Source organism: Ciconia boyciana, chromosome 1, assembly GCF_034638445.1.
Source record: "Ciconia boyciana chromosome 1, ASM3463844v1, whole genome shotgun sequence".
Classification (NCBI taxonomy): domain Eukaryota; kingdom Metazoa; phylum Chordata; class Aves; order Ciconiiformes; family Ciconiidae; genus Ciconia; species Ciconia boyciana.
In genome coordinates this window covers 21,359,575-21,382,282 of record NC_132934.1, presented here as the reverse complement: position 1 = coordinate 21,382,282, position 22,708 = coordinate 21,359,575, and the positions used below count along the sequence as shown (strand labels likewise).

Genomic DNA, 22,708 nt, shown 5'->3' with positions numbered 1-22,708 from the left:
GTGAATTAAATGAATCATTAAACTCATAATGTAGGTTATGTTTAAACTAGTATAAGACTGAACTACCACTGCAGAGAGCTGTCTCCATTGCTATAGTTACATGTTTCTTTTGCTTCCCTTGGTTCTCAACATCAGCAATCAGGCAGTCAGATGGTTGCTTTGCCCAGTGCATGGCTGAAAACTAGTTCATTACATGACCATGTTTTTCTTGGTACTGACATGGTGATGGTGAGAAGAAACCATTGCAAGGGACTGAGAGTGCCAAAATGTCCATTTCAGTGGCAGCACAATCATAAACTGATTGAAGCAATCAAAATGTGAAGCTACTCCCTAATTTTTTTTTTTGTCCTGGATATACATACAGAACCAGTGTACATAGATATACGTAGCCAAGTCATATTTGGCATATAATTAAACATTTTATACATATCTTACAAGAATAAACAGATATTTCCTTTCACTTTCTCAGTCCCTTGGGAACCTGAACTGTGCTCTGGTTCTGGTAGCAATATTTACTTGATCTGTCTTTAAATCTAAAATTTAATCTGTGATCTAATTTGTTTCTGCTGATAGCTGATTTATATTAGCTAGATGCCTGAATGATAATTTGAGTGATGTATCTCTGGCTTGTGGCAGGATGAAAACAAAACAGTTTCTACACCTCACTTGAAAAATAGGTCTGACAGGATATCTAAGAATAAAAAATAGTTATTTACAGAGACCCAAGAGATCTACTTTTTATCTTTGGAGAATGTTTTTTCAGCTTTTCATTTCAGATGCTATGTGAGGTGTACTGTGATAGTTTATAGGGGAATTTAAGCTTTCTCATAAAGCATACTCTGTTTTGACAGGTCTTTCAGCATAGTCTAGGACTGAACTCCTACTTAATCTCCAGCTATTTGTACTGACTTGCTGAGAATGAGAACAAGATTAACCAATAGCATGTAGTTTGGTGCTTGAACACTCAAGACAATGCTACCTTTATTATTTCTTTTTCTTGTATAGGAAATCAAAGGCAAATATAGGCATTACAAACAGACACTCTAAAATGAATGTTCTACAGTGTCAACTAAATGACTATGAAAGAGAATGCTTATCTGTAAATCTTTCAGACCATTGAATAAATTCTCCTTTTTCTCTTAAAAATCTAAAATTATGCTGATAATCCAAATGGAAGGTCTCCTGGGGGTGGAGGAGGAAATCCCTTAAATCTTGAAATACAACTGGATCGTACAAAGTAACTTGCTAAGCTCAAGTTCCTTAGTTGTCAGCCTTCTTTGCAGCAATCAGACTGGAAGAAATAGAACTTAATAAAGGGAGTTCTGCCGTAATTGTTTTACAGTATAATGCTCTGTGGAGGGGCACGTGAAGTTACATAAGCTTATTTGACTATGTCTGAATGAACAAAGATCATTATGACCTTTAAGACTCTGATAATAGGATGGCTGGGATGGGTAGCTCTTTTCTTGCATTATGAGAAGCATGCTGGTCATATGCCTTAAGTAAATACTTTAATTTATTGTAAGGAAGTAAGTGTGCTCAGAATTGAATTTGTGTTAAAATTTTATTCTCTTTGCAGTCTACAGCTTGCAGTAGCTGATTGCAGGCTAATACCATTGTCTTTAGCCAGTTCATTTCTGTTGATACTCTGGAGTCTGTGTTGGATTCTTTCTTTTTTAGTCCTAATTCCACCCCCCCACCCCCCTTGGGAAAGTCTTCAGAAAGCTACCTTAAACTTCTTCATTTGTCTCTTTAATCAAATATGGAAATGGCTTAATAAGAACTATACAGTTTGTGAATTAGCAAACCCAGAGCAGGATTGGTGGCAGCCCATCAAATCAGTAGCTTGTAATATAAAAGCCTTCTGTTAGGTTTTCATTACAATTATACAATTAAAATACAATATCCTTGGACGTATATAAACTTGTGCCAGGGGAAGGATAGTCAAAATATGTAATGTGCATATTATTGATTGTTGATCCCAGAAAACAGACATCATGGTGTCAGTCTGAATTTACTAAAATGGAAAGACTTTCAGGAGGAACTAGATGGCATCAGGAGGGAATCCCTACCACTCTTTACTTCCAGTGTTTGAAAAGGATTTTCAGTAGTTCTTGGCTTACAGTTGTAACATTGTATTCAAATGAGTCTTGTGTTGACTTGGTAAATCTGCCTGGTTTGTAACATGGTCCGTCCCCCCCCCCCCCCCCTTGTTTTTTCTACCTAGCTTCTGCAGCCTGACTGTCTTAATACTACATACAGAGACTGATTTGATATTCCATTTGGAATTTCCCATATTATAATCTTCACCCTTTTTTTTATGTTACCTAAATTTCCATCCTGTCTTTAAAATCTGGACTACAGGAACCTCCTATTTATAATACTGTGTTTTAAAATGAAGTATTTTGTTAATGCTCATGTTCTTCCTTTTTCGGCACATCAAAATACTTGAAGTACAGAACAATAATGATACAGTGTGTGAATGTAAAACATTGTTCATGGAAATGGTGTGGTTTCCAGTTTGATGCAGTTTATTTTTGTGTTATGCTGTAGGTCTGTCAAATGGTTTCGGAGATGGAAGTAAAGAGAGAGCATTAGATGATACTCCAGGAAGAAAAGTTGAACCTCGTCGCCGCTGTGCATCAGAATCTAGTATTTCATCTAGTAACAGTCTTTTGTGTAACTCAAGGTAAAACTGTAAATCTGAAATATAAATTTGAGATTGAATATATCAGTTTTCTATTCTGCTTGTGACCCACATCAGAGGATTGCATAAATTTTAGAAAAAAGAGTACATTTCAGTTTTCTCAGTTGTATGTCGAATCTGAGACACCTTTCAGGATTGCTAGTATTCTTTTGTTGAATTCAGTTTATTGCAGATCCGGGAAGTTACACTTTCATACTTGACTATGCTTCTTTTGCTCTTTATAGATACATATACATGTTTGTGTGTATAGTATCTTGTTTTAATTATCTTCCTAATCCTGAACACTAAAAAATGGGTGTGTTTATTTTGGTGAAGGGAGAAGCAATTTCCAAAGCAGAGTCTTGAACACAGGGAAGGTAAATTCAGTAGCTGTGAAACTAGATTATGAGTCTGTGATTTGGATTACTGGCTAGTTACCACAGTGATGATAGTACCCGTATACCAACTATTGACCTTCTCTTTGTGAAGGCTGTTGGTAAAGGTAGGACTGTCAGAATGGTCACCTCTGCTACCATTGATAAATATTTCTCCTTCACCAATGGTGCACATCTTCCAAAAGCACACTAATCTCTGGGTAAAAGGTATCTGTCTCCAGTCCTGGGCTATGGGGATGGGGCATACAGGAGTATAGGGTAAATCTGTTTAGGAAAAAAAAGAATAAAAGAAAAAAAGAAAAAAAAGAAGGCAGCTTTATTTATGTGTTCAAGATTGGTATTAAACTGTTTAAGGGAATGGCGTTAATGCAGTCATGTCAAACAGGCCTTCAGAAACAAAGAGAATTTAATATTGCATCTCTTGTAAATGTGATATGTTGAGGATTTGATCTAGAATAATTGCTGTTCAGATTCTTTGATCTCTTAAAGAAAACTTAAGTGTGCAGAGGACAAATTTCCAATTTTGTGTGTATATATCCCACAACTGATTACTTGAATTTGTAGTGAAAAATGAAAGAGAAAGTGATTGTGTTTCCTGTGTAGTGGAACTGTTGGAGCAGAGGGAACATGTTTCTGTTTGGCCAGTATCCACTGTAACACTGGAGACAAAACAGCTTCTCTCATTTGTGCACGTATAACCTGTACAGCAGTTGAGGTGCAGTTGCATACTGTTTGTCGTTTGCTGATAACCAGGCAATTCTGTGCATGAAAATAATCTGGGGTTTTAGGTTTTATGTAGTTGTTTGTGTTTGTTATATAAATTTTTTTAGAACTTGCTGCTCTGATTTTGCTGTGTACTGGTGAATTTTAAATTCTTTTTTCAAAGTCTTGATTTATAGTGAACAATGTTAATTATCAAGTAATGGTTTTAATATTAATGCTTTTGTAGTTTCAGCCTACCGAAGTGTGGTAAAGGTAAACCAGCACTTATACGAAGACACACACTGGAAGACCGAAGTGAATTGATATCATGCATTGAAAATGGAAACTATGCCAAAGCAGCAAGAATTGCAGCTGGTAACTATAAATAATTGTATTCTTAATAATACTGTATAACTATAATTTTGTCCATTTATTTGACAGATTCTAACATTCTTATTTTCACTGCTGAAGTACATCTAAGCATTCTGAAGGTGGTGTTGATAGCATTGCAGAAACTACTGGTTTCTGCTTTTGACTCTTTAAAGACTTTGAAGAGAAAAGAATAGTACCTGATTTTGGTTTTTTGATGAAAAAGTGGTATTTAAAGTGATCAAGCTACTCTAGTAATACGAGCAAAACTTGGACTGAAGTACTACTTATGGTTCTGTCCATATTTTGTTGAGCTTCTTGGTTTAGGGTTTACTCCTCATTTACTGTTCTACATAAACGTGTTGACAAACGAGTAAGACATGGTCTGCTTTCATTCAGGAAAAATTTGAAATTGGAAAGGGGAAATTTCTAGAAATGTAGAGGATAATAACTTACCAAATTTTAGGGAAATAACTATGTTCTGGTGATACGTTTTCTACCTGTTCAATATTTTAATTGAATTACAAGATTTAAGTAGGTCATCTCTTCCATAAGTAGAACTGTGTTTGTGTAATGCAATGCTCCCACACTGAAGTTAGGCATCAGCCTTGCAGTGTCTAGCAGGCCCGTCTTTAGTTCTGACCTTAAAACTCTTCGCCCCCTCATTCTGGGTGTTCCTTGTCCACGACTCTCTCATGTCTTTCTAGTGCTTTTATCTGAGTCTTGTTTGCCTTAGTCTGTTCTTTCCTCCCCATACGATCAGTTTTGGTTTTCTTTCTTGCAGCTAATCTGTTTTCAGCTATGGCTTCATTACTCTCACGTTTAGTATCTTTATTATCTGTATGGTAACCTCTTATACAGGACTTAACCTTTTCCGTTTGCTTGTCTTACTCTGTCCTGGGTAGTCTTATATTTAACACTTTCCACTTAGAATTCCTGTACCTGTTTTTTCAGAAGTCTCCTTGATCTCTTTTAGCTTTGTCTGTGTTCTCAGATACATTCCACAGCTGCCTAAAAGGAGGAGCAAATGACATTTAACAGCATTATTTTATATATTACTATATATTCTGTCTAATTTGAGTTCTTTTGGCTGCCTTCTGCACCCTGTTACCCCAGCAGATCAAGAAGAAGAAATAAGTAGGAGTGAAGTGAAATCTGCTGCTTACATTCTGTGCATAACTGGAACTTTACCATGATTTACTTCTATTAGTAAAATCCCAGATTTTACAAAGAAACTAAAATAAAGGGTTGTTCATTCTTGGAAAAAGGTCTCAAACAGTTCTGTTTGACAGAGTATATATGCTTTAGCAAGAGACACAGTGCTTACAGTTATGCTCTCTTTAGGTCCAAGGAATATCTTGTTTCTATTTACAAGATGCTGTTTCAGAACCTGTGGTATGGTATGTTGTAATACTGCAATTATGATGGGGTGCAGTTTTGCACTGATTAATGGATGTAATCTTTGTAATGCACGCACATTGAAATAAGTTAGTTCAAACACAAACGATGTTACAAGAGTGCTATTGAAATCACAAAGCCAAGTCTGCAAGTTAGAGCATGCTGTTTTCTGTAATACTGCTGCCACATTCAGCATTTTTGACTTGTGAGACTGAGGTATGCTTTAGAACCAGGTCCACTTAGTGTACTGGACAAGTTAAGACTATTATGGAAAAATATGTTCTACATTGAAATATGAAGATTATATTGAGATATAAATATGGAGGATGAATTAAAGTTTCAGAAGTGACTCAGAATTCTGTCTAACTTCTAGGGCTTGGGTTTGTAGACTTAATATGGTTTTCTTGGTTTTCAAACAGAATTATCTGTATGTAATAGCTTGTCGTCCTTGGTGTGCAAGAGCACTGGAAGATGAGTAGACACGTGCTGAGTGGTTTTCATTAATAGCTGCTGTATACAAATATGGGCTGAGGTTTGTAGGTCTTGGATCCCCCTATAGGGTCAGGAAGTTGCTGCACCGAAGTGGCAATGTGTTCTTCTGCCTGTCCCTCCTGAGCCTTGCCCAGTCCTTTTGCCTGGCTATTCCTTGTTCCCTGATCCAAGATTCTTGTCTAGCTCTCCTGTTCCATACTCTCTCATGCTTTTTGTCCCAGTTTTCAATTCTTTGTCCCTGTCTTTGTCCAGTCAGTTGCTCCACCTTCTTGTCAGATTTTTTTCCTCAGTAAATCTTAGTGATGGTATTTTTTCCAGCAGTGTCTAGATGCTGTCTTTCCCTTCAGTCACATCAGACTGGTGAGCAAGAGTGGGCAGGGGGCAGGTTGTAGGGAACATTTTGCTGCATTTGACTCAAATAGCTTTCCCCTCTGCATGGTCTTAACTTCAACAGGTAACATGGACAGCAGAGAGAACACTTTGTCTAGCCAAGAGTTACACAGTAAAAGGAAAGTCTCCGTTTATCATTCGTGATAAAGAATGATCCATCTACCCTGCTGATACCACAGCTAGTTCTTGGGTGGCAGTAGTTTTGGAGCTTAAGTATGCTTAATGTCAGTGGATTTGTCTACAGCTTTAGGTGTTAAAATCAAAGGTTCCTCTATGTAATTAAAAAACCCCAAAACAAACAAACAAACAAAAAAACACAAACCAAAAAATCCCCAACACTGTGCTCTGTTAATCCGGTCATCTTTCAGTAAAATAGACTTTCTTGTTTATGGCTGAAGTTCCTGGTTTAAAATAAAATTGGCCTATGAAGAGCTTGCATTCCTTGCTGAAAGCTATGCAGATACTGGGTTTGAAGTTCTTAGCTCTGTTTTTGAAGACAGAAATGCCTTAAAGTTTTGAGGCTGTGGCGCTGGCACCTAATGGGTGTTTTGCTCAACTTCCTACAAAAAAATTAAACACATTGACTTTATTATGAGAATGATACTGAAAAAAACACTAGTTGTTTTTAAAATATTGTAAGAAGTAAGAAGTCTGTAAGGGGAGGAAGGGTGTAATGAGACATCCGTATCTTTACCCTAAACTATGTAGAATCTTAAGTCTGGTTTGTGGTATTTCATTACTGCTGGTTTTCAGCTAGTGGGGGTACTGTTATTTAAAATCTTAACCAGTATGTTGTCCTGACTGCTAACTTAAATTCTTTGTGTCTCATAGTTTGAGGAAATAAAGGGGTTTTTATGTTGTAAAAGAAAGGTACTAACCATATGTGCTAGTCTATTAACACCCTATCTATCACCACATGGAATAAATTCTGACTAGGAAAAATTCTGAGACTCTTCCCTACTGTGTATACACCCGAGAAGTCTCTGAGAGAATCTGGCTGCATGCATCCTGTCAGATTGTGTATGACCTTCTACTCAGCATTAAAATGCCATTTTCTTTGTTTCATACTGACTCTGCAGCTGAGAATAATGTAGGTTTCTTTTATTTCTTGTTAGCTGCCCAGAAGAGGACTTGTACTGTTTTTATGTACAAGATACAGTTCTATATATATTTTTCAAAATAGTCTGTGTTTGAAGGATACATTAATCTAAACCTTCATGACTCTTTATAACTGACGTGTGAATACTTAACATACTGGTATTAATAGAGCAGAGAAATAAAGAAGTTGCCCAAATTGTTTTTTCTGTTGTGTTAGCAATTGCTCTGATCGTTTTATTTTGAGATACTACCAAAATGGTTCATATGGATTTAACATGTCTTTCCATAATATACAGTATTTTATGTATTCAGCTATACTCTTAGTAGTATAAGAATGCCTGTATATATTATATTTGTGTGTATTATCTATTTATAAATCTGAAGAATACTATTAGGGCTTTTAATGAGACAGTGAAGAATGTCCTAAAATGACCTCTCTAAAAATATACCGAAAGGAACAAATAAATAAACCAGTAAATAGATTTAGTAACTGTTTTTTCCAAGGTTATGTAGTTCAGTAAGAAATAGTGTAAATAAGACTTAAATTATTTTCATGGTTTTGTATAATGGAATCCACTGATGAAAGATCTCCTCTGTAAAGCCTCTGGGATTGATGGCAAAGATCCCTATTTTCTTTAGGAGACTTGTTTGAGGTCTTGAAGACACTGGAAAAATTGTATTTGTTTCTCTTCCTCCTATGTTACCCACACCTGTAACAGAACCAGTGACAATTTTTAGCTTCAAAAACATCTAATGTCTTCGTTACACTGTGATGGCAAGTTATTATGAACAATTGCATTTTGATAACTGATGTTACATAGCTGTGAATCTCTGAAGTTAGATTTCCCAATAAAGTGTTTTCTTGAAATGTTGATACCATTATAGATTAAATTATAATTGAATTAATAGGTTATGGCTGAACATTGACCTAGAATATATTGTGGAGAATGACTGCCTTTTTTTTTTTTTTTTGTGATCACCTTAAACACTTTCCTTGCTATTTCTACTCTTACAAGGTTTGAAACCACTTTTTTTCCCCGTACTTTTTATGATGTTGAGATGGAATGTATATCTGCATGCCACATTTCATTATAAATAAGCATTGCCTATTTTAAATGGGAGCAGATCGGGAAGAATTGAGGAATAAATTGTATTTTGGCAAGTAGAGAGCTACTTCTATCAAGTATTGCCTTACTGCTAAAAGAAAGTGCAGCTGCAGCCTCTGAACTGTATTATGCTACCACATTTCCCCATACAAGAAGTGCCTCCTCATCTTTACAACTTGTGAACTTTCATTACCTTCTTATTACTTTTTCCACCCCCAGTTCCATCTTGAGGGGATCACTCACTGCCTTCTGCCCAGTCTCTTGACTGTATCCCTGTGTGTCTAGGGGGTCAATTGCGATTCTTGTTGACTGAAAAGCTTAAACCTGTTTCATGCTTCAGTCCAGTGGTGAGCAACAGAGAAGACAACGGAGGATTCTGGTAGAAGTGAGCAGTAACATAAACTCAGTTTTCTGTTATGCTGCCTCCTGAGAAGGAAAATAAACACTCTTGCAGCTGCTTCCTTGAAGCCTGTTGTTCTTTTTGAACTTTGCTGCAGGAAAGGGCTGGGCAGAGAGACCAAGAGGGCTGATTAAATAAATAAATGGAAATTAACATGCAGATTAGAACTTATGCATGAGAATAGAAAGGTATACCAGACAAGCATTGTAAGTTACCCACAGGTAACTAATCCCTCTATGATACATCCAACACTTTGGAAACATCCATGCAACTTGCATTTTCAATACCATCACTTCTTTGACAGGATTGTCGTCGTAGTTTCAAAAGAAACTGGTTATTTTGTGGTACTATAACTTTGTTTTCTTTTGAGCTTTTTCAAAGGGAAAGGATTATTAAAATTCAGCAAACACTTGCTTTCTGAGAATTAAGGTGTTTTAAGATAAACTGTTTCTAGAAGTGTCTAAAAACTTGGGTTTTTATCTGTAGGCTTGGATTAAAGTACTAGTATCATTGCTGTTATGAACATTACATGCTTTTTATTGCTATGTGCATGAAACGTTATTGGTATTTGGATTCTAATGATCGTGAGATTGATGAGGAAACAAAGAAGTGCAGAAGATTTATCTGAGCTTTAATTCTTTAACATATTAATTTTATATTTAATTATTATTTGTTCTTAGAAGTTGGGCATAGCAGCATGTGGATTTCAACTGATGCTGCAACATCTGTTCTTGAGCCTCTAAAAGTAGTATGGGCCAAATGCAGTGGATATCCCTCTTACCCAGCTTTGGTGAGTACGCAGCTTCCCATCAGTACACTAGTGAAACTATTTCTGGTCTGAGACTATTGGTGCCTGAACTTAAGGTAACTGATAAATTCCCATTCAGGTTGAACAAAGGTGGATTATTCTGCCCTCTTTACCATGCACCCAGTTTGTAAAATTATTGCAGTATCAGATGTTGAGTCAATAATCTCTACTACCTTACCCATCTTTTGAGGTGTGCAATACCTGTCTCAGTAGTCTTTATTTCTGCAGTATATATTATTGTTTAAAGGATCAACTGAATAAGCATTTGACAGACATCTTGTTGGTGTTGGAACTATAAAATATTTTCTGCTACAAAATAAGTATACAAAAACCTCTGATTCTGCAGTTCATTAAAGAAACAAAAAACTTGGTAGAGTCAGAATGAGTTGAATGATTGTATCCAGTTGTGAATGATGTACTGGAAAGTTAAAGCTGTTGTGCCTTTGTTATTTTAGGAGAAACACACACAGTTCTACTTAAAGCTTGCAGAGAAAATGTTGTTGGTAAAGTGTTTGGCTTCAGGCATTTGGGGTTATAGAAACAGTTCATACACTATGGCCCGATCTATATAATAGACTGGACAGTCATGACTGTTTTAATATATGTCTGTTGGGGAGATCAGGACATGTAACCATACAGAGTCAGATTAAAACCTGTGGAGGTGAGATTCAGAGCACTTGAGTTTAAGCGCCCTCAGTGGGTGACCCAAACACTCTTGGGTCAGATGCTGAAAATTCGATGATTTGATTGTCTCTTGAATGGTGTTAGCACTTTAGTCTTAGATTTAAGCTGATCATGACCGAAGGGCTCCTTTTCTGCCTAATCCTTTATGTCAGCACTGGTGTTTCTGAGTGTGTGATGAGTTGACTGAGGAATTAAACCTCAGTCAAGAGAAGAAAGTTCTTCTCCTGATTTCTACAGACTCCCCACAGTGTTAGCTTTCTGTTGATTTAGGTCCTGTAATGAGTTTAGTATGGATTAAGACTGGTGCCAGCGTGGATGCTTGAAAAACAACAGGAGTTTGTAGGGTAGGAGATAGGTGGAACAAGCATGGAGTAACATTACCCCTTTTTGGTGGAAGCTGAGCACTTGATAATGCTGTGATCTGCCTACAAAGGATTTTTTCCATCAGCCTGATTAGTTTAATGTCAGCAGCATCTTCCTCCCTCCCCCAACCTTTGTTTAGAAAGAATTTGTGACTCTAACTGCATCTTTTGCTGAAAACCGAGTCATTAAATTGGGTATGCAAGATATTCGAAAGTGACTTCTGATTCCTTTTTTTCTGTTTGGGGTTTTTTGCTTGTTTAGAGGGTGTTTTGCTTCAGATTTTGAGTATGGGGCTTGTATTTTGCAGAAGCAAATATTTATACCTTAGCATAGGTTGTTTCTTTAAGGTATCTGAAATTCAAAACCCAGAATTTGAGTCCAGTTATGACTAGTTGCTTTTAGAAATCCTGGTTCAACTTCCTCATTCTGAAACCTGCTTGTCAGTCTGCAAAGTTGTAATAAGTGAAATTCAAATGTGACTTTAAGAAGAACTTACACAGGTGAAAAAATGCTCTAGAGGTAGTTTTTTCAGTTAAATTTACCACTGTGCCTCCACTCTGCCTATTGAGCTTATATCAAGAAGTTACATGTGTAACACAAAGCCAATTTGTATGCAGTGGCTGTTTAGTGTATGATTCTTTTCCCATTAACTTTATTTGTAATACCTCCTTAAGGTAAGTGATGTATTTTTAAAAATTAGGTACTATCCTTTCTTCTCTTTTATAGATTATTGACCCTAAGATGCCTCGTGTTGCTGGCCATCACAATGGTGTTACTATACCAGTGCCACCTCTGGATGTACTGAAAATTGGAGAACAAATGCAGACCAAATCAGATGAGAAACTATTCTTAGTACTATTTTTTGACAATAAAAGAAGTTGGTATGTTGTTGAAGTGTATTGTTTGATGCAGTGACTTAAAATGTTAAAAACCTGTACCTTTAGTCTAAAAGAAGATTGAAACATTATCTTTCCATTAATATCTTTCTATGGAAGTATCAGCTGTAATGTTAAAATTTCATATTTGAGTCTATTCTTGAACCAAGGCATATAATCACTGAAAGGTACTTATTTATGGTCAATTTGGAAGAAAATAATACAAGTTGTTAAATAGTCTTTTGGATTGATTTACAAGCTGGTTTCATTTTTTGACCTGATAAAATTGCTTCTTTGGCTAAACAGATTTTTTAAAGGTAATAGTCTTCAGTATTTATCTGTATTGGCCTTCATCATTGCTTTCCAAATGACAACACTTCCCCCACCACCACCCCAGTCTGCTCAAGTGTGTTTTCTTTAAATTTTTAACCTCTCTAGGTAAATGCTTTATTAACACTCTCATTTGAAGTTCTGAGCCCTTTCTAAATTTTTTCGTGAAACCTTCCCTTTTTCCATTTCTTTCAGTATCAGCAATATGCTGTGTGGAGCCTGAAAGGATAATTCACACAATAAAACATTCTCTTCCCCTGCCACTAGCTCTTCTTTCTTCTTCTTTTTTGGTTAGGGTTTTTTGGTGTATTTTTGTTTGGTTGGTTTTTTGGTGTTTTTTTAGGGGGGGGTTTTGTTGTCGTCGTTTTGGGTTTTTTGAGTTTTGTGTGTGGGTTGTTTTGGGGTGTTTTTTGCCAGATATGGAAGCTTTTCATCTACCTCTCTCTCTTCCTTTCATCAGGTTATATATTTCTTTCCTATGTTCTTCTTAATCCCTCTCCTCTACGGGTTTCCACACAGGTCAAGCTAGCTTTAAATCTTTTAATATCTCAATTTTACTCTTGAATTCGCTTACACTTTCAGGTATCATTTTCCTCTTTAGCTGATTAAATGTGATGTCTAGAAATGCTGCCATTCTCCTCTCTCTCTCTGTCCCAGTACACTATCACCTAAATAAATTCTTGCCTGAAATTTAGAACTGGTGTTTGCTTTTCTGTCCCTGTAGATCCTTTGGCATAATCACAATTCTTTGGCTTGCTCTCTCTGTTCCTCGATTCTTTTCTTAATTAATTGGTACTTCTTCATGATGATCTTTGTTCAGTTGCGCAGGATTCCATGAGCTCCTGCATTATTCTGCCTTTGTTCATGGAGAACATCCAAATGTAAACATACTCGGTATTCTGTTTCTCTTTTTTATCTCACTGGTATCACAAGTGTAATGCATGCTTTCTCTAGCCACTTTCTTAATAATTGCTGTGATTGCTTCTTGATCTTAGGAGTCCTCTTCAGTGTAAACCTTTCTGTTTCATTGCCATATGCAGGTGGTCCTACATCTTGCAAATGTTATACAAAGCTGTCTCTGACGGATACTCTGCATAGATGGTCAGGAAAGGCTAAATATTTTTCCAGTCCCTTCCCCCCCCCCCCCCCCCCCCAACTTTTTTTTATAATGGTTCTTTTATCCTGATTATTTTGGTACTTGTCACTCTAACTCACTTTTGTATCTTTTATTCCTGAACCCATATCTATGGTTTTCATTCACTTGCAGGGTATATGTCATCTTCAGTCCGTGATACCAGCTTCTATCACCTATGGATTACCTTTTCAAATAGTCATATTTGTTTCTTCTTCACTGCTTGCATCTGGAGGACTTGGCAAGCTTTCTGTTTAAAAATACCTTCTTAAAACTTCCCTCTGATCTGTATTAAAACTGATAATGTTTAGACTGCTGCTTCATGCTGGTCACTGATGTTACTAGTCTTTACTGTTCTGTCTGTATCCTTGTACTGACTTCACATTTTTTTGGTTTCAGTGTCTGTGCTCAGTACAATGGGGTTGTAGTTTAGAGTGCTTTAATAAAAAATAATGTTTCAAGAGACAACTTTATTCAGTTTAAAAAAAAATCTTTGAATAAAATGTTTTATATCATATGTTACTGTCTGATTTGCAGTTGGTTTGGGTCCAAACGGACTCCCAAACTGAAGGTTTTAAGCAGAAGCATGGCTTCTGCCATTTGCAGGGTTAGGATTGTAGACTACAGTAAAATACTTTAATAGATGTTCATTATTTTACTTAATTTTTGTTTTCGTTAATAACTGTAACTTAAGGAAACAGGATTAAGATAGACATTTATGGAAATGAAGTAAATTTACTTTATACTTTTTTAATTAAATATTTAGAATGCTTTTCCTGTAACTAGAAGAATGGGGTGTAGAATTTTTTTCATTATCACTCCTTTGTGCCCAGCAATTAATTATATTAATGGAGCTTAAAACAGAAAAGTACCCTCAATACAGAGTTAGTGGGATTTCATACTGCAGGGTAAAAGCATACTAAAGCCAAACCTCCATGACAGTTCAGCTTTCCCCATAAAGACCAAGTTGAGATGTCTTAAATGTAAAGCAAAAATTAATCATCTGCAAATTCCTTGTAATAATGGATATGAAAGAATTAAGAGAAACAATACTGTGTCAAGTGAATCTTAAGTCATGTTCATTGTTAGTTACTGCTGCCTATTCTTAAACTAAACTGCATCAGTATTTCATGCTAATTTTTTTCAGTTGATACCTAATATCAATCATTAAATAAGTATCATTTAATTGGAATGTATTCTTTGTTTTGTGGAAGAGGCTTTCTTAATATTTCCTCTTCTTAAAATATTTAGGGCGGGTAAGTACTATGTTAAAAGGAATTTTATCACTTTATTTAAGGTGGTAAATCTGATCTGCTATATGAGAAACCCAGTATAGCAACCCTGACATTTCTGGACAAACTTCTTGATTTTATTCTATATTTAACATACTTATTTTACCCTTTCTTACAGGCAGTGGCTTCCCAAATCCAAAATGGTTCCCCTTGGGATAGATGAGACCATAGACAAGTTAAAAATGATGGAAGGCCGTAACTCAAGCATACGAAAAGCAGTAAGAATTGCTTTCGATCGTGCTATGAATCACCTGAGTAGAGTCCATGGAGAACCAGTCAGTGACTTCAGTGATATTGACTAACAGAGATTCTACCAAGGCATGAAAAATACCACACAGACTTGAACTCTACTAATGAACCTCTTTGTCTAAAAGAATGTATTGAAGATACAACCCCTTAATTGTTGATTCAGTGGCTGAGTTCTGCAAACTTGAAATAGTTGAGCGATTCTTCTAAATCACCATTGCCATATTGATTAATGATTTTATCGTGTTGTAGTTTGGAGGATTTTCCACTAAACTTGTTAAAATGTCTTGTTCATAGTGTTCATAATTGTACATAAATGTATATTCAACACTTAACTTATTCTGATTTTAGAAGTAGCTCTTTAATTCCTTTTATAATTTTGCTGGGGAGGGAGTTGGTTTTTGTTTCCATGCTTTTTTCTTTTTTTCTTTCTCTCTCTCTTTCTTTCTCTCTCTCTTTCTTTCTCTCTCTCTTTCTTTCTCTCTCTCTTTCTTTCTCTCTCTCTTTCTTTCTCTCTCTCTTTCTTTCTGAGGTTGTTACCTAAGCACCATCTTCCAGCTTAAGGTGTTTAGTGGATCTTAAAGCCTAATATCAAAATGGCATCAAATATATGTTTGCCTAAATCATACACAATATGGTGCTGCTTGTATCATTTCTTCCTTGGTCTGTAGCTTCTGAAGAAGACTTCTGAATGTTCGTGTAAATCGTTGCTCTTTGCACAAAGTACCACATATTTAAGATTGATGTAAATTTACAATTACAAATATGTATTTTAAGAAAGGAAGTTGCATTATTTTGGAGGGTACTTTGTGAGAAAGACATCAAGAGAAAAATTATACTATGTACATCACTTGCAAATCACCAAAAACACTCCATTGTTGCCCAAAATAACTTAAGATTGTTTTTGTTTTAAACAAACCTGGCTTAAAGCCTGCAAGCACATTATTTCTTTCAAAACCATATCCCATTTATCTCCCATTGATTTAATTTTGTTGATATGTGTGCCTCCCTGTGTTTTATTTATTGTAGAAAATGTATTAATTTGCTTTATAATGAAAAATAAAATTGACAAATATATTGATATGCATTTTTATACAGGCACATGAGAAGACAACTTGCTTTGGGAGAAAAATGTATTGGAAATTGTATAAAATAACTTGATGGGTTTGTGTGTAATTTGATTTTTTTGTAACTTGTAATCTTTTGTTTCCAATGAGGGGATTTATGTAACTTTTAATTTAGAACACTTTGGTAGCAATAGAAACTTTGGATACATTTTTGTATGGTACATGTGATGTATATAGAATTAGTACTTTATTTTTATTTTTAAGAAGTAAAGCATTATGTTTGGGCAGGGGGAAGGAGGAGGGTGGGTTTCCAGAACTGCATTTTTATATTAAAAAGAAAAAAAATAAAGTCAAGATATTGATTGTTGTAGCTACTTTATTCCTACCTTCACTGAGATACTGAATTTGTAACAATGAAAATTACAAGGTATGTTTGCAATGTGATTTATAATGACTCCATTATTTATAAATGCACTGTGTTTGAACTCTTTTGCAGTGATATCTTAAATACTGTACCAAGTTATATAATATGAAACACCAAATAATGCATATGAATGCACGAAGTATTTATGCCCAGCTTTTTTATAAAGGATTAGCAAATACAGCAAAACCAATACTTTTTAAATCTTTTTTTAAAACTTCATTGAATAGCATACTTCATTGTTAAACCTGCTTGAATCTTTATTTTAAAGGGACAATTACTTTTTAAATAGTTTTTAATGTTTTTATTCTCTATTGTTTGTAATACCCCCTTAGAAGCTTGAAATAAAATTTCTTTCTCAACTGTTAATTTTGTCCTGAATTTAGCCCCTGAGATTTTGCTGTAGTGCCCATTTTCTCACGCCATGACTGAGCTGTTACAGAGGCGCTAGTTCAAGAACCTGGTTGTTTTCTTGCTGTGGCACGCAGTATCATCCTTGCTGAGGCCTCTGCATGGTAGGTGTTCTAGTTATGCTACACTAGCTGAGACCAGTTGCCTATAATGGACTCTAATAATTACAAAGATTAGTTGGATAGATTTCACAAATGATCAAGCAAATAGTTTTCTCAGTCTTAACAGTAAACATAGCTTTAGGGGGAGTAGCAATGGCAGGTATCCTGTAGGGACTGTCACTGAGGTGTGCTGCTGTGATAGAAATAACAGCCATATCGGCAGAAAAATAAAATGAAAATTTGGTGGTTTGGCTTAAATAGAACTTCTGTTTAACAACTTGAAGGATCTGCCATATAACCATGCTCATCTTTGAAGGGAATGGAGCTTAATTTGTGCAATATTGAGACAGTAGAACCACTTGTGATCTGTTAGGACTGCCTATGAAGAGTCTTCAAAAAAACAGCCTGCATCAGTTTGTATTTCAGACTTGTTCCACCAAATATACTCAAATTTGGTGTGTGTTAAACCAGATAATGATTCACAGCCTCATTCTGGCAAGCAGAGAAAAAGGGGGTTATGGATCTGTCAGACCTTGGAAAGCTGAAATTGCACTTACAATAGGAGTAAGAAGATGATAATTTGGCACTTGCATGATAAGAATTTTGATACCTATAGAGTATGAAGTCCCAGTAAAAAAAAGTATACATACAGTTGCAAAATGAGTCATGAGAAGGCTTCCCAAATTCTCAGCTGCTTCTGAGGGTAGCAACGTAGGAGGGGGGGAAAAAAGCTCCTTTTTTGAAAACAAAAGCAGAGCATTAATTTCATTATTCCATAACAAATTGTTTAATCATGTCTTCAGTGAAAGGTTTAGTTTGAATTTTGCTCAGACTTCCAAGTTTCATTTTCTGGCATTTATCTGTGGAGACAGCTCCATCAGCTCTTGGAGAAGGTAAATTTGCTGCCTTGATCTTACAGGTGTCTATGCGCTGAAGAGAATTCTGAGCTGGAAAACTACTGATTAAAAGAGGCCTGTTACGCATCCTAACAAAGCACACTGCATATTCTTTTGATGAAACTAGCATGAAAGGCTACGTTGTTTTTCTTTTGTGTATGTGATGGGAACTGTCCCAGGAATACTGTCTGAGAGGAGGTTGCAGCAGTGGCTACGGCTGTTGCCATGCTCTCTTATTGCCAAAGTTGAGTATCGTCCAGTGGCTCTTCGGATTGAGTTAAAGTCTAAAATAATTTCTCAGACTTGTCAGTCTTCAGTGTGACTTGTGTGTTTTTAAGGGATTTCATACCTGTTTAGGAAAGGAAGTCTGAGCTCCAAAACTGGTTTATTTCAAAATTCTAGGGCCTAACCAGGTACAGTAGTCAGATGAGCACATGCATATCAGAATGTGCTTCGCTACATTTTAGATGAAGTTCTGTTATGACACCATTAATAACTGTAACATAATCTTAGAGTGGAAATTAGTATTTTAGTGGAGGGGGGAAAAAGGGAACACCACATTGTATCTTACCCATTTCTTGGGGAGCATTACAGCGGTAAATCTGGGGTGTAGATTTGCGTATTCATTACTCCATTCTGGTATGATCATTTCCTGCTAATAAAGTGTGAGAATCCCGGATCAGAAGCTGAAACTAAGTCAGGATTTGTATTTTGTATTAAAATGTGATAAATCATGTTATAAATATTTAGGAAAAAAATGTGGATAGGGAGTGACTTTTTTAAAAAACAGTTTGTATTTGTTACCAAACTCAGTGATTTTTTTGAATGTTTGTTGATGTGATTTTGTTTCTTTTACACTAGAGGGAGCAATACACACACACCATCAACATTCACAAAATCAGTATTTTCATAATGCTGCTATTAAAACTTTTTGCTGGTAAACGGTCTTTTCTGCTTCTAGTATTTATAGACCATCAAAAGTAGCTTTCTCTGATGTTCTTGCTGCAAGTGGCCCATTTTGGGAATGCTTATTTTTAACTGTAGAGCTAGTACATAGAACAACTCTGGATTTTCTGGCTCTCTTACTTCGTGTCTAATTGCTGGTGACAGGCAAGTTGCTTTTTACACTGTGTTTTATTTAGCTGTTGATTTTCTTTTCACAGGTGTACTGCTATGGGTGCATTCTATAGCATTATAAACAGAAAATGACTCAGAGCTGCTTGCTGCTAGTAATGCAGTGCAAGTCAAACACGCAGCAATCACCAACAAAGATATTCAAGTTTGGAGGTGAAGGTGCGAGATGAGACAGTTGCTCTGTCCTGCAGGCTGGCAAAGGAAGGTTGTCTTGAGGATATTCACAAGGGAATTCAATAAACTTAGCTCTGATGTGTGATTGTGTGGGTAAAGGTTGTTATCTATAAAAGGAAAACACTTTCTTTTTTGACCTCTAAGTCTATTACACAAATACAGAAGTGAAATGTAAATGGAGGAAGCATTTACTGTCCACATTCTACTTAACACCTTTCGGTTATCTTGTTTACCTATTTGTATAACATCATACAGTTATTATGACTTGCCTATTTTATCAGTTCTTCTTTGAAAGATTTATTTCCTCTAAAACTTCTCTTATATGTAGAAAAAGAGTAAATTCAAGGTAATGAAAGTTCATAAAGTTGAAAATACTCTTTTAGAATAGCATGAAATTGATAAATAAGCTTTTTAAAAACTTTTTTGGGAATTGGTATTTGATGGGAGGGGGCTGTAAATGTATTTTTGTCTGCCTACTTTATTCAGCTTGCTTTCATTGCCTCTGCACAGAAACTGCTATCAAATCTCTGCTGGTCAGGATGGAAAATGCAAGATCTCAGCAGTGGTACTTTAAGGTTATTCGAGGTCCTTTTCTCTTAGATTGTTTCCGTAGTGTTAAAAATCTAACACTGCACTAACTGCAGTCACCCCGTTCTATCTTCTGCTAATACTACATGGTGAGAGGGGACAGAATAAGGAAAAATTAACTTTGTGGGCTTTTTTAAATTTAAATTTAATTATTCTTTAAAAATTTTAAAATTAATCCCACTGTGATCGCATCTCTTAGAAAGCAGTCCGCTGTTCAGACTGCTTCTTTGCTGCCTCTGTTGGTTGTTTTCACAGTTCCCCCAAGTTCAGCTGGTTTTTTGTTCATCTGTTTTGATGTCTCAACTGCAACAAGTCGGCACTACCAGCAAAGCAGGCAAGTCTTAGCTGCCTGGGCTAACGTATGGATGTACAGAGGTCTGCAATAATGTAGTTTCCATGTCCAGTCTTTGGTTGCTCCTCTTTATACAATGACCTTAAGTATTAATACTGCTTTTCCCATTTCCCCCATTAATCAGCATTTTAGCACATTTTTGGTCTTATTTAAGCTGTCTTGAGCCATTCTCCACTGTACATCCAAGGGAGACCTAACTGAATTCTCTGTTCAGCTTCCCTGCCAACAGCCCAAAAATAACAAAAATTTGGTTTAGCCTAAGAAGATGGGCTAGGAGAGCTCACACATCTTCCTCATCAATTTCAGTTATCATGTCCTTCACTCCTCCATACTTGGCTCTATGAGGATGAGAATTTTCACATTTTTATAGCATAAAACAAAACAGAAAAAGCTTATCTAAATACATGGAAAATACAGGAGGACAAAGGAAATTCTATGCCTGTCATTTTAATGGGAAAACAGTTGCTAATAGATGATGCAATGGTGATGAAAGATTGGAGTTTGCTTTGGAGATTTCTTTGCTTCATTCTTCACAGAGTTGTTCTGAGATTATGACAGTTCATTTTTTCATACTCCTAGTCCTTGATAAAAAGAAATTGAGAATATCTTCCTTGACTAATTATTCTTTAGGGTTGTGGGAGCTTGATGCTCATGCTCAAGTAGATGGGGAACTACAGGAAGAACATTAGCATTTTTTGTCAATAAGTCAATGGGGAACTATAGGAAAAACCTTATAAATTTTCATCATGAACTCATGAAGGACTTCGGGGCTTTCTAAAGGACTGGAGAAGTGCTAAAGTAGTGTCTTCATTTAAAAAGGGGGATGTGGAGAATCGTCCACAGGTCTTGCTAAAGATAAAGCCACTACAAGGACATGGTGAGAGAAGCAATGGTGGCTGGATTTTAGGTGGAAAAGTAATAGCTGAGAGGTGGGCAGAGAGAGGGTAACAGTATTTTCCTACTTTCCTACTTGGGAAGATACAAATTATGTGGATTTATACACAGTTAAAGGATATGGAGAACGTAATTAATTTTTAGTTAATTTAAAATTATTTATTACTTGTGTAGGATAGGATAACAGTCCTAATGGTGGATAAAAGGGAAAGTATCAGTTGGAATTACTTTTGACGTCACCAATGCTTTTGATGTTCTTCATCATATTTTCTTAGGCAAACAAGAAAAATATTACCTAGACAAACAGGTTTTTTAAAAACTGCAGCAGTTCACAAAGTAATTGTCAATGGTTTGATGTGAAACTGGGGGGAACATGTTCAATACTCTGCCTTTTGGGTCTGCACATTAGTATTAAGTACTTTTGTGCTAAATAGCACTGCAAAACTCTTAAATGCTAGTCCAGATTTTTTTGGTGTGTGTATCTACACCTGTGTTTTGAATGAACTTCTATTTTGCTTTGTAGTTCTTTGGCTCATACTTTGCTTCCTGCTTGGTGTGACTTTTCTATATATGATAAGTATGTCCCAGAATTAGTTTCTTTACAGACTGACATGACTAGACATAAAATGTGGTGCTTGAATACCAGTAGAGTTCCCCTCCCTGCCCGAGCACAGGGGGAACTTGGAATTAGAGATGTTATTTGTCCAAACCAGGACAAGATGATGCATTTGGGCAGCAGTTCCTTTAGAAAGTAAAAGTAAGACCTGTATTAAAGGTGTCTTCCCCCCCCCCCCCCCCCTTTCAATGGAAATAGCTGTCTGTGCACAAGGAAAATGACTCTTACAAGATAAATAGAAAACAAGTAAAACTACAGTCAGGTTGTACATGAACTTCACTGGCAATCTACATTTTATGCCTTTTCTGTAACTTCCATATTTGTGATGGCAAAACTGAATAGTCCTTAATTTGTCCATTTTAGAAGAAAAGTGAAATTGAAGTTACTCCTCTGCACTTCTGCCAGATGATGATCATGGGAAGGATGTATACAAGATGCCAGTAAGATGCTGATGAACCATGGAGATCAATTTTTCAGATCAACTTCATCAAATAATTTGAACCAAGCTAATCTAATTTGCTGCATAATTGTCTGCTTCTTTCCACAGATGTTTATTTCTTCTGAAAATATCTGATACAGTACTTGTCAGCAGGTTTTTCCAGCTGAGAAAAATATGGGTCTTAGTTGCATTGTTGATTATATTAGAAAGTAGTCCTAGTTTTTAATGAAAATGCTACTCTAAAAGGGAATTTTGGCAGGGTAGAAAAAAGGCTTTTTTGTAGTGTCTGACTAGAAGCAGAAATGTACGTATATGTTTTGTGTTGTATTCTTGTCACAAATTGGTATATTTTTGTCCTGAGTTTTCATTACTCCCTTTTTAATCAAAGATCATTAAACTGACTTACTTTATACTGTAAGATCTCTTAAAATTCCTGTGTTTGAGTGTGATTTATTACTGGTCAAATTATTAAATTTGTTTTTAATACTTTAACTGCCATAAAAGTATTGAAGTATATGTAAATAAATTATAGTCTTAGTTGGTCTTTAATAGGTAATAAGACGTTTATAGTCTTTGGTACTAAGCAGGATTGAGCAGCCCTGTGCATGGCTTCCTGTACAAAATAGGTTTCACCCAAATTCTTTGGTGGTTGTTCTGGGGAAAAGAGTAATACTTCCATCCAAGAGAACGCATAAAAGCACCTCTTAAGTGAACCCATCCCAGACTTCTTCATTGTTCTTAAGCATTCTCAGGTCTTACAGCTGGCAAATTAATCTGGGTCAGAATGGGTTCATTTACAAAATCTTCTAAGCATAATGTGATATTTCTGTCGTGGTTTAACCCCAGCTG

At 36.0% G+C, this 22,708-nt stretch overlaps 1 protein-coding gene across 4 annotated transcripts in view; it reads left to right on the top strand.

Annotated features, from left to right (window-relative positions):
- The window catches only part of BRD1 (bromodomain containing 1), a 65,823-nt gene extending 49,195 nt beyond the window's left edge, over nucleotides 1–16,628 (top strand). For all 4 annotated transcript variants that reach the window (XM_072860298.1, XM_072860290.1, XM_072860274.1 and 1 more), the window contains 5 exons: nucleotides 2,554–2,689; nucleotides 4,031–4,158; nucleotides 9,717–9,826; nucleotides 11,618–11,772; nucleotides 14,639–16,628. In XM_072860298.1, coding sequence (XP_072716399.1) covers nucleotides 2,554–2,689; nucleotides 4,031–4,158; nucleotides 9,717–9,826; nucleotides 11,618–11,772; nucleotides 14,639–14,822 — 713 coding nt within the window. In that variant the 3' untranslated portion in view covers nucleotides 14,823–16,628. The remainder of the gene's footprint in view (nucleotides 1–2,553; nucleotides 2,690–4,030; nucleotides 4,159–9,716; nucleotides 9,827–11,617; nucleotides 11,773–14,638) is intronic.
- The last annotated feature ends 6,080 nt before the right edge of the window (nucleotides 16,629–22,708 follow it).